We start from the raw sequence: 13148 nt of genomic DNA on the forward strand, positions 1-13148 counted from the left end.
TCTCTCTGAAGCAGCCTGCCCGCTCAGACATCAGCACAGCCATCAAAAGCAGTGCTGGTAACAACAGTCTATGAGACAAAATACTATCTAGCCACAAAAAGAATTGAAATAAGCCAGACAAAGTACACATGTTCTCATTCCTATGCAGAGCGCCCTCCCCTCACAGGGGCTAAGGACAGGATGGCGGGTGCTGCAGTTGTTGAGGAGTAGGGAAGGGATGAGTCCGGGAAAGCTGGCTAAGGAGCATCGATATAGTTACATATATATGAAGTTCAGACCCTTGATTTAGTTTTCCTTGAGATTCTGATGGTGAATCATGACACAGGAAGGAGGAGTGCTTGCCCCTGTATAGGGCGACTACAGGTGACAATTATCTAGCATATGTTTCAAAGGGCTACAAGAAACCATCTTGAGCATTTTCACCCAAGAAATATGTTTACCCTATGTAAACAGTATATTCAGGGACCACAAGACAACTCAGTGAGTACAGATGCTTGCGGCCAAACGGAGACCTGAGTTTGATTCCTGGGACCCACATGGTGAAACGAGAGAACCAACACCCGGAAGTTATCCTCTGACCTCCGCATGTGTGCTGTGGCATGCACTTACATACAACATACACACAAATACCGCTCCCCAAACATTAATATATAAATTTATAAATAAACAATTTAAAACATCTAGAGGGAGAATATTTGGTATCATTATATACTACCATTCATATATAGTTTTTGCTTGTATGTGTCAGAAAAATAAATTAGTAAAAAAAGGTAAAAATTCCATGGTTGCCAGAATGCTTGTCTATATTGATTCTATACCTTTTCATTACGTTTAAAATTTCTGAACTAGAATGACTTTACCTAGTACTTCTTCTTTTCTAAGAAAACAGGTCCTTAAGTGTCTAGATGCGAGACTGTTATTAGGAAGTGCCTGCTTCAAGGTAGTTTCTAAGGAATTCTAATGGTATGGCCTACATGTCTACACTCTTATTACCTTAAAACAAAAATCTCATCAATGAAACTGAAACATACGTTTCCCCTATACTGTGTTGTTATGATTTATAGAAGCTAGAATAAAATATTTAATACCTAATAAATTTAAAATTATATTTAAGAGTGATAATGAAAAAGGAATTTATTTTGTAGTTTACGGGCAATACTCTGCGAGTAAACACGAGATTTTGATAATGAGAACATTTTTTTAAATTTTTTTTTAAATTTTTTTGTTTCTTAGGTATTTTCTTCATTTACATTTCAAATGCTATCCCAAAAGTCCCCCATAACCCGCCCAACTCCCACTCCCCTACCCACCCACTCCCACTTCTTGGCTCTGGCATTCCCCTGAACTGAGGCATATAAAGTTTGCAAGACCAAGGGGCCTCTATTCCCAATGATGGCCGACTAGGCCATCTTCTGATACATATGCAACTAGAGACACTAGCTCTGGGGGTACTGGTTAGTTCATATTGTTGTTCCACCTATAGGGTTGCAGACCCCTTTAGCTCCTTGGGTAATTTCTCTAGCTCCTCCACTGGGGGCCCTGTGATCCATCCAATAGCTGACTGTGAGCATCCACTTCTGTGTTTGCCAGGCCCCAGGCCCTGCCTAGTCTCACAAAAGACAGCTATATCAGGGTCTTTTCAGCAAAATCTTGCTGGTGTGTGCAATGGTGAATGGGAACATTTTTACAAGTATTTATTTATTTGTCCTGCTGGCCAGACCTAGATCCTTGGGTACTTTAGGCCAGTGTTTACCACCGAGCAATGTCCTGGCCCTCTCTGTTTCTGCTCTGGGACAGAACAGAGTCTCATTAAAGTTGATTACTTTTCCAGGCAGGCCTGGACTTCCTCATCCTTCTGCCTCAGCCTCCTGTTGGGATTTAGAGGCCTCACCACCAGATTGGGATAGAATAACAACATTATTATTTTTTAAATATATTGTACTATATTCTTAATTTACCAAAATTCAAACTATCACCCATCTCTACAATAACTAGCCAACAGTAAGTCTATAGTCTGTGTTTTGCTTTGTTTGCTCTGGTCTACAGTACTGGGGCAGAACCAGGACTTCATACACGCCAGGCAAGTCCTCCACGCTGAGCTACCACTCCAGTCCCCACACAAATCTTTCTAAATCAACTTACCTGATCAAATCGTAGCACAGGTTCATTTGCATTTTCAAAACTATACACTTCCACCATTCCATCATCTCTCCCAACAAGTAAATCTTTAACCCCATCACCCATGATATCAAAGCTGTCAACACACAAGATACCTATAAAAAGGGGAGTTATAAGCAATAAGAGTGGTGAGATAGGAAACCGATAGATGCACTGTAGACATGTATTCATATATCTTCATACAAGTCATCAAAAATTTATTGTTAAAAAAAAAGAACAACTTTGCACATAATTGGGTGTTTCCCTCTTTCCAAAGCTTTGAACACACTTTACACAGCAATGCACCCACATTCACATCTCCCTTTAGCTCTGACCCTCAGTAAGCTCTAGGCTCTTATGTCCAGTTTGGCACCTCCCTGTACACACGGGCATCCCACACACTTCTGTTCCCAAGCACCGTTCACTTCTCTACTACTGTGTTTCAGCACTGCTCACTCTCCAGTTGGCCTCCATTCAGTCAATTACACCACTCAGCTGCACAGACGAAACAACTCCAGGCTCTATCTCTGACATCACTCTTTACTCTCTCTGTATCAAACCCATGCATGGCCTCCACATATGTCCCGACTTTCTCTTCTTTCTACTTCCATAATAGGAAGGATGAACCAGGACGCTCTGAACTATAATAAATCATGGTAACTACAACAGCTTCCAAGCTCTTGATGTTTCCAATGTGTGTTTCTTCCCAGATCCATTTGGCCATGTCAAACCTTCCACATACAATTCTCCCAGGACTACCCACTGCTAGTCTCTACCTGCAATTCCCTCTTCCAAGGCTTTAAGGACCTACAGTCCTTGTCCCCGCTCCTGCATCTTCTCCTCAGGCCACACTGCTGCTCAGCCGCACAGGTCTTTCCATTGCCCTCCAATGAATCTAGCTCACCTCCATCTCAAGGGTTTTGCAATTATTAATTTTTCTTCCTCTTAGAATATTCTTTCCTCAAATCTCAGCTCAAATTTGCCTTTCCTCAAGCACTTTCCTCCTCTGACCACGGAGTCTACGAGGAGCTGTGCCCACCATCCCTCTACCACACACCGTTACTGTGCTCTCTTCAGAGGACCAGGGGCAGGGAGAACACAGCGTCAGCATCTGCGCTCTCGCCCACAGGAAGTATCTGCTAAAGAAAACCTGACCAGATGAACAATAGCCTGTGCGTATAAAGAGACATCTCACTGGCTGCCAAGTTGGGTGTAAATCTTTGGAAATATATAATGTCTTTAAAAACTTGGAATAATTTCTGACCCACTACTACATTCTTTATATCCTAGATTCCAATTAATTCTCTATCCCAGTTAACATGGACTAAAGGGTATTAACCTGTATGTCTATCCCAAACTACAAGTAGCATTTCTAATTTTAAAAATTACATCTATAGTATAACAGTTGCCATAAGCAAACACTAGGTACATCAGAGGTGGTTCGGTAAATCCCTAAGCGCGCTCTCTAATAGAACTAAATCAAACAGGATGCATTGCACACTCTATTGTACTAAATGATTGCCGACATTCCATAACTTGACCTGTGCGGAAGCCTACCTCCCCGCTTTTTGTCATTTCGAATTTCCCATTTGTGTATTGGTTTGGATGTTGTGATCTGAATAAGCCCAAGTCTTCCATCTGATGTGCCGAACAGAAGACCTTCTCCAGAGTCACCTAGTGAAAATTAAAGCAAACATACAACTACAAACAAAAACACAAATACCTTCTAAAAGCCTTTTAATGTAAAATTCTCATTTTTCAAATGCTACATTAAGGGAAAAATTTAAAGGAGAAATACTAGGTATATATGTATCAAAACATCATGATACCATTCATATATAGTTTGGTTTTATGTAAATAAAATAAACTTATAAAAATTAGAAAAAAATTCCATATATGCCAGAATACCTTTTGGTTACACTTAATTTTTCTGAACTAAAATGACTTTATCTAGCATTTCTTCTTTCTAAGAAAGCTGGCCCTTAAGTTCTAACTCGAGACTATTATTATTCCTCTGCTCCGAGGTGGTGCCTATGGAATCCTAACAATATGACCTTCGTGTCTATGCTCTCATTAAGACAACAATGTCTGTCATCAAAGAGAACCAAGCATGTTTCCCCTACACCGTGTAACTACTTTCTATGATTACAGAAATTAGAATGAAATCGTCACCATGTCGTCACAAGGTGAGGCGTATTCCCTACAACTGACTTCAAGATGAGGAAGCTCACTGACTCCTAATTTATAACTGAGCAGGAAGTGAGAGGAAGAGAGCACACCACTGCTACACTGTGTAACAACGCCCCGCTTTGCATCATGGCTGGCTGCGATACTGAATGCGATTACCTCCATCTCCATTATGCAGTGCTAAGACAGTGGGTGGACCAGGAACCTCAATTTCATACATCACATCAGATCCCTGAAGGAAAACAAGAATTTTAAAAACTGAAACTGAAGAACATTCAAAAGAATATGGAAAATGATTAGAGACATCAATATCTAAACAAATCAAAATGCTTTAAGAAAATAGGTCATAAATATGAATGTGTCAATAATTTTGCATATATTAACACACTGGAAATAAAATATATATGCCAAGGAGAAAAATACATAATATATTCTCTACTTTCAATAGCTTTCATTTTTTAACTTTGGATTTCATCAGAAAAAGAAAATCTATAATAGCCAGATCCAAAGACCAGACAACTTAATGAGCCTCTAGACAGAGGAGTGTTGGCATTTATAACATGTTTGCTTATCTGCAAACCACCGACTGGTGAACCCCTTTAAAAACTTACCAGTAACAAGTGTCATTTCTTCTGTCTTTTCTGTTATTATCTGGAGCTTTACATAGAATACCTTCAAAACTCTGAGCACCCCCAAAGCTGCTCGTAAGAAAATTCTGGCTTTGCCTTTTGGTATTCTGCAGACTCACGGCAGCACAGAGACAAACTTGTCTACTACTTAGATAAGAAAACAAGCTGGGGCCTTGTACGTGTTTTATTTGTTTGTTTTCAATTTTGCCACTTACATAATTCAGTGAATATACTATGCCACTTATAAAATTTTAATGTAGATTTAGAACTTGGGAAAAAGGCATATGTGTATACTTTATTAATCATTTTTAAATTTATAGACATCTACAAGCAAAAAAGGAACACGCACAGTTGTAAAAGAGGCAAGTTCAGAGGATGGAGTCTTCTCAGAGGCAGGAAAGGAGAGATAAGTGCAGCAGAAGGGAAGAGTTCTGCTCTCTCCTTTCACATGTCCTTGGTGATTTACTTTTAACAATAAGAATGCAGGCAGGCATGATAGCACACACCTTTGACCCCAGCACTGGGGAGGCAGAGACTTATGGATTTCTGTGAGTTTGAAGCTATCCTGGTCTATAAAGTTCTGGTCCATACAGAAGCTACATGGTAATACCATGTCTAGAAAAAATAAAATGATAAATAAATAAATAAATAAATAAATACATAAATAAGAATACAGATAGCCTCTTATGAAACAAAGCAAAATCTAGAAGTTATCTAGGTAACTTCTAGCTGGTTGCTTACCCATTCCTGCCTTGTATATTTTGCCACAGGATCTCATATACCCTGGGCAGATCTCAAACTCCCTACACAGCTAAGGATGATGTTGCTTTTCTGATTCTCCTGCCTGCACCTCCTGTGTGCTGAGATTTCGGGCCTGCTCCACAACATCGGGTTTATGTAGCACTGGGTTTCAAGCATGCTAGGCAAACATTCTACCGTTTACTTATGCAATGGATTATTTACTGAGTATTTTATTCCACATGTGTTTGAATGATTGATAAATTCAAATTATTTGTCGCCTCCTCTTCTATCCAATTTTCCTTTTAGTTTTTGAGGACTAGAAAAGTACTGAAGGAGCAAGTGGGGACCGTGTGGACAATAGTTATCAGTACCCAAGTTCTCTATTTGATGGTGGGCATTTCGGACTGGGGATGCGTGAGTGGAAGGTAGCTGTTTCCCTCTCTGTATCTATTCTAAAAACGTTCAAAAGATGTCAGCACATTTCCTGGAATAAGATAGAAGCATTAAAGTAACCTTTAATGGCACTCACAATGGTTTACTGAATAATGAAGAGTCATAAAAATTCAAAGGACATTACCTGTAAGACTCGGAGCACCCGGTCCTGGCAGGCCAACACCGGTGTCATGCGAGATAACCTTTCCACGGGAAGGCAGATGACATCATTGATTTTGTCCCCAGAAAGATAATAATTTTGGTCTTTGCAATCACAGTAGTGATTATAGATGTAGCTTGCACTGAGGAAGAGGTCAGAGCCAGAGATGTACCTGAAGACATTAACATGATAATTTAGGATGGTCATTTTAAGCACAGGCAACTGACAGTTTTTTGTTTTTTTGTTTTTTTTTTTTTAAAACAGGTGAAAACAGTTTACTTGCATTTAATAAAGGTAAGTTTTTTGTTTTTTGTTTTTTTTTTTTCATTTCACCCACTTAATCTCTATGTACCCTCTCTCTTTAAAGACGGGTTCTTGAGCAGTTCTAGGCTGTCCTTGATCTCATCCTAATGGCTGAGGACAACCTTGGAACCAGTATCCACTGGCTCTCCCCACTAAGTGTGGGATTATAGGCACAAACCGTGCAGCTTTAATCTTTAGCCATTTGATGCATAAGCCACTTCTAATTCTGACAACTTGACAACCACCAGCAAGGATGGTAAGTCAGGAATCTCAGTAAGGGCTCAGAAAAACTAACAACACGTGTCTTCATTTGTTTGTTTTTATAAAACAACATCAATAGAGAAACTTTTTTAGTGTGTACCATTTGCCAAGCACCGTTCTAATTGATATACCCAAAGTAGCACACTAGCACTCAATCCTATAGAAGGTTAGTGTCCCTTTGATAACCGAATAGCAAAGTGTGCCCAGGACTAATGGCTCATATTGGAAATGAGAGACGGCAGGTGGGGGTAACTTCAGCTGCAGAGTTAGCTTCACATTAATGCGCCTAGAAAAGTACACCTCACTGATTTTAAGGTAAGTGATGAATGAATGATGGAAATGTTTTCATTAGAATGTTATCTTTGGAATAAGTTCATTTATAATGGGCTTTAACAAAGTGTAGCTAAGAATCACAGCAAGTTTCTAATTCTTGGTCTACAAGATCATTTCAAACACATTATATATTTTTAAAAACCATCTGAAATCTTTTTCACGTGTTGCTGTTGGACTCTTGTCTCACTTCACAAACCAGATGTTTAAAGTCCTCAGTCGAGAGAAGTGCCGTGCCCTGCACAGAATGGCACATAGCTTCTGTCCACCATAGAGAGATGCTGTCAGCTAGGAGTGTCCAAACCAGGCCTCTGGCTACATGGACCACTTGGCTGCATTGCAGCGAAGGAAGAAACTTAAAAGCCACTCCTAGTCACTCTGCTTAGCAAGTGTGAGGGAGGCTGCTGCTGCTAGTCTTCCGAAGAAGCTCTTGGGTTAATAGGGTTTAGAGAAGAGGAGAAAGGGAGGGAGACATGGCCGGGAGGGACTGTGTAAGGGAGGGGACCTGGGGGCGGGGCAGCAACTGACATGTAGAGTGAATAAATAAATACAAATGAAAAAAAGGAGGGAAGTTACATGAACTTTATGGCCTCCCTAGCCCCCATTGCTCAAAAACTAAAAGTTCAGGACTGACAAGATGGCTCAGAAGGCAAAGAGTTTGCCACGTAAAACCTGGTGGCCTGCGTTCTCGCCCCAGAACTCACATAGAGGTAGGAGGGTCACCCTGTGAACTCGTCCTCTGATCTCTACCATAAACCACAGCCCACGCAGGCCCATCTCTGTCTCTTACCCTCTTGCCCCACCACCCGATAGGAAACAAAGTCTAAATTTTTAACTGTGAAATTTCACATGCCAGGAAGCCTTGTATTTTTCACGTAGTTTTACCCAATTCACCAGAAATTACAACCATTAGTGGCCATCAACTTTAAAGAACGGGTTTTTAAAGACAGGATTTTTTTTCTTAAGACCAGGTCTCACTCCATAGCCCATATGGTTGGTGAATTCATTATACACCCCAGGTTGGCCTCAAATTTGTGACAACCCTCTGCTTCAGTCTCCCAAGTATGGGGATTACAGACAAGAACCAGCACACTCAGGGACCGGTCACCCTTTTAATATAATGTCGTTACCTCAGAACCAGAACTACCACAGGCACTTGAGGAATAGGATCCTGTGTACCTACGTTGTTCTTTTTTAACTTTTTACATATACCTTATCATTACCATAATCATAACTGAACCAGACAGTGAAAGTTGAATGTATACAACTTCACACTTCAAATACTTAGCACACTTCAAAAAATAATTAGAATGTTCCCAACATAAGTTGTCAGAGGTGATGAGTATGCTAATTCTTCCAATCTGACATCACATATCATATACACATATTAACATGCCTCTGTGATTTATAAATGCACACAATTACTGTATATCTATGAAAAATATAAAATATATTTTAAAAAATGATCACAAAACAAAGTGAATGTGAGTGCAGACACACACACAGACAGACACACATACACACACACATAAACACACACACACACATAAACACCCAGACACACACACATAAACACACAGACACACACACACATAAACACACAGACACACACACACATAAACACCCAGACACACACACACATACACACAGTCACACACAATGTGAAGTTGAAAACATTTCAACTGTCAATCAACTGTGTATTGATTCCAGGTTCTGACTAATGAAATGCCTGTAGCCAAATTTCCTTTCCAGAAAAACCTACTAATGTATACTAACTTAATCAGATGTATGATAGACACATATGTAAACATAAAAGAGAACAAAACATACATAGCTTTAATGCTTTCCGTGAGGTTAGTTTCAAAAGAGAGAAATTGTTTCCCTCTCTTTGTAAAGCCTCTAATCTCGGACCCTGCAGCAATGAAGATTTTCTCCTGAGGCGTGTTAACAGCCCCGCCTAGTTCCAGCCTCGAGATCTTCTGCCCTGGTAAAGTCTTGAACACTGGCTGTAAGAATCAATTGGGGAAAAAGTTAAGTGTATAAGTTATTTCACTGTAAACATTTTCCTGTATGGTTTTAAACTTATACAATGTTAACAAATATTTCCCACTTGTACATTTCAGGAAGACTCTAACTTCGGAGTACCCAGCAAGTAGTGCATCTGTCTTTTGGAAAAGCTGCCGCCCTAGAACAGCTCCACTCACCACAGCCTCTCCTTTCTTCATGCCGAAGCATATCACTACCCCATCTTGATCTCCAAGAACTACCTGTAACACATGGATTCAGAGTCTAAATTTATTGTTATGGTAAAGGCTCACCAGTCCTTCAGGTTATACACTACAGGAACACCCAAGAAACCCCATCAGATTTAAATATAGCATCAACAGTGACAGTTATCTGAAAAAGCTACTTGAAGATCTTTCTCTATTTTCAACTATATATCCAAGTAAACTGACTTAATGAGTTTTTTCCTATGTATTGCAACCAAAACAAAATCATCACAACAGACTGAAAGCAGAGAAAAATCTACCTTGGCTTATGAATTTGCAAAAATATAACATAATATCACTATTATCTCTAAGTTATCCTATTTTGAAAATAATAGATATTTATTAAATAAATATTTATTAGATATTTTAATAAAAATATGGTTTTAATGTAAACATGATGAATTTAAGAATTTCTGAGATTTAATTTTCATACAGTAAGTTCTGATATTACATACATAAGTTCTTTCAGATCCTCAGCAATTTAAATGAGTAAACTTTTGGAGAAGTGCTATTATATATAGAATATAATAAACAATAATCGTGATTTATTATTCTTTAAATTCTGCTTAAAATGTCAGGTTCCTCTCATATATTTAAATACCTTATTTGTAAGAACTGACCTTATTATGTAAATCACTTCAAAAATGCAGCCAAAGGTCAAATAATGTATTTAAGTCCATTTATCAAGAAAAAAATCTTGTAATTCATCTTGATAAATGTTAACATATCAAAATAATATGTTTACAGCTATTAAAATACCATACTACTCTACAAAATAATTACTTTTTGTCTATAAGATGTCAAGCTAATACAAAGTTCAACATTAAAAATACTAATTCAGTAAGGGTAGATTTAAACCAGGCATGATTGCACATGCCTACAATCCCTGAACTTCTGATGCTGAGGTAGGAAGATCAAGAGTTCGAGGCCAGCCTCAGCCACATCAAAGCATGTCTCAAAAAGAAAATAAGTAAAAACAAAACAACAAAATAGAAAGTTTAAAGAAATCAATGTTCTGTTCTTTTTCCATGGTACACAGAGTGAATTAGTACCAAAAATGGAGTGTTGGTTTTGCTTTTTCAGTGCTAGGGACTGACCTCAGGGCCTTGGACATGGTAACTACGTCTCTACTACTGAACTACAACTGAAGCTCACCATGTATGGCTCTTACCGAGTTTTCTCACACAACTTACTACTTGTATGTAATATCAATGTCCGAGAACTACTTTCTGTAAATGTTGGCTTCTATTTCAACTTTGTTCATTTCCATCTTAACGTGAGCACCTGTTACACACCAAGGTACCAATAAGGATGGCAACGTGAGCCTGCCCTTTGAGAGGCAGGAGAAGGCGGAGAAGGCAGCATCTACAGCACCTTTTGTGTAGCCCTTTGTCTTGAGGTAGGGAGCAACTTCATAGTCTTCTGAGAGGTCACTCCGACCTAAGGAAGCAGAACAGCCAGCTAGTGGATGCTTTCGGACATGCTGTAATTTGAAGTTCTTACATAGACAATTTAAGAAGAACTGACCACATCATGGGAGTTTTAGTTTTTTTTCAGTTTTAGGGTTTTTTTTTTTTTACTGAAATGTATATTCTTATCAGTTAACTTTCATTTTGATGAAATATGTCAGAGAAGGTCGGAATACAGGAAACAATCCAAAACGTTTAATATATATATATATAATTGTGTAACATTACTGGCAAGGAGCTTCAGAAAATATCTTCAGAAGCCCTTCCTACTAGTGATGGGAAATAGGGGACTTCTGCTGAAATAATATACCTGCTGACATCATAAGATTCCAGTGTAACTGACCATGACTATTTACAAAAGGCACAGGGAGGAAAAACAGCACGGCTTGTTCATCAAAGGTGACTGTCACCAGAACTTAAAAACAACCAATCATGAGAAAACCTGCTTGGTGCACGTATGACTATTCTGAATTTTTAGGCACGCTGCTACAGTTTTAAGCAATCCATTTAGTTTGATATTGTCAAGTGCTTTGCACCATAGCTTGGGGAAGATGGACTTGGAGTTTGTAGGTCCTATCCATCCAAGCTAAAGATGAGAACCCAAACTGGGAATCACAGAGATGGTGACTAATTGGACAGATCCAAGAGATATTGTCAGGGTGTAGCTTCCATAAGATACTAAAGAGAACTATCTGGCCCAACGCCCTGGGAAACTAAGCGGATGTTTATACCACGAAGAACTTCTTAAGAGATGGGTAGGAGGGATAAGAAGCCATGCACCACAGGGATACCCGCTCTGGAGTCCGGCGCTTTGATTCAAACAGCAACTGCATGATTTGTTACTACGGGGCCAAGTATTTACCTACTCTGGGCTCCTGACTCTTCATTTGCACTAACTACCTTAGTAGCAAATTTTTGTGATGATTTAGTCAGTTCAGTAGGGCTGTGATGGTTCATGAAATCTGGCTGGTGTGGTCAGGCCCAGTGGGATTGACAGGGCGGTCAAGACCACTGGGAGCGGCTGGGAGACCCCCAGGACCCGGGCCTGGAGGGACCGGGGCTTCCCCAGGCCCGCGTCCACCCATGAGGGCGCCCGCCAACCGGTTTACCTGGAGGTAGTCTGCCCGGCTTAACGTCAGATCCATGGCGGCCGCACGGAGAGGCAGGACCCGCTTGCCAATGTGGAAGCCTTCCCTCGGAGAGCCCACCACTAGACCGACCAGCCGGCCTGCGTCAGGGCAGCGGCGCCCAGCAACCTCGGCTCGACACGTGACCCATCTTAGCTCACTGTGAAGCCCCGCCCTCTCCCGGGGAGCTGCACCAAGAAAGGGGGCGGAGGGAACGGTCCTCAGACGCTGGCCGGTTTCCAAGGCAACCGGGGCGCGTTCTCCGCCTCCCAGCTCTGGGCCGCTGGGCCGGCGAGCTGCTAGGAGCTCAGCACATGCATGTTCCTTCAGCTCTGAATGAAACTCTGGAGAAGCGAATATTTTGTGGCTTATTCTACTCCTGATTCTTCATTTTAGGCTTTGTCATACAAATTTTCCCCTCAAATATTTATTTTTGTTTTGTGTGCACATGAATATTGCCTGATATATTAATGTGCATCACATGCTTGTTGCCTTCTAAGGAGGCCAGGGCCTTGGGACTCCCATGTGTTTGTTGAGAAACCTAATCTTGGGTCCTGTGCAAGAGCAGCAAGTGCTCTTAAACACTGAGCCACCTTCCAGCCTGGCACGCAAATTCTAAAACAACAAACCCCCCATAAACTGTATTTATGTAGTGTGTGTGTGTGTGTGTGTGTTTGGGAGGTCATGTCGAAGTCTGAGGACAACTTTCAGGAGTCATTCTCTCCATCCTGAGGATCGTTGGGCTTGGTGGCAAGCTCTTTTACCTGCTGAGCCATCTTGCCAATCCTCTTCCTCCCATTCTATAACTACACCCCCTCCCCCAGGGCCACAGTACAAGACTCTGAGTCAAACAAATCAAATCGAAACATAATACTAATACCGAAGAAACGAGTTTGAAACAATAGAATAAACGGAGAAACTAGACAGTAACGACACAGAAAATCTGAGTAAACCAATAGCACTCGGGAGGCAGAGGCAGGCAGATTTCTGAGTTCGAGGACAGTCTGGTCTACCCAGTAAATTCCAGGACAGCGAGGGCTATACAGAGAAACCCTGTCTCGAAAAACCAAAACCAAAACCAA

At 40.5% G+C, this 13148-nt stretch overlaps 1 protein-coding gene across 1 annotated transcript in view; it reads right to left on the bottom strand.

Annotated features, from left to right (window-relative positions):
- Window positions 1–12235, bottom strand: part of Bbs7 (Bardet-Biedl syndrome 7) — a 35688-nt gene extending 23453 nt beyond the window's left edge. The window contains exons 1-8 of the mRNA XM_021158072.2: window positions 12049–12235; window positions 10845–10910; window positions 9405–9467; window positions 9031–9206; window positions 6292–6478; window positions 4504–4576; window positions 3715–3831; window positions 2143–2273 (exon numbers count right to left, since the gene is read on the bottom strand). Coding sequence (XP_021013731.1) covers window positions 2143–2273; window positions 3715–3831; window positions 4504–4576; window positions 6292–6478; window positions 9031–9206; window positions 9405–9467; window positions 10845–10910; window positions 12049–12084 — 849 coding nt within the window. The 5' untranslated portion in view covers window positions 12085–12235. The remainder of the gene's footprint in view (window positions 1–2142; window positions 2274–3714; window positions 3832–4503; window positions 4577–6291; window positions 6479–9030; window positions 9207–9404; window positions 9468–10844; window positions 10911–12048) is intronic.
- Window positions 12236–13148: the final 913 nt, after the last annotated feature.

This window comes from Mus caroli, chromosome 3 (genome assembly GCF_900094665.2).
Source record: "Mus caroli chromosome 3, CAROLI_EIJ_v1.1, whole genome shotgun sequence".
Taxonomy (NCBI): Eukaryota; Metazoa; Chordata; class Mammalia; order Rodentia; family Muridae; genus Mus; species Mus caroli.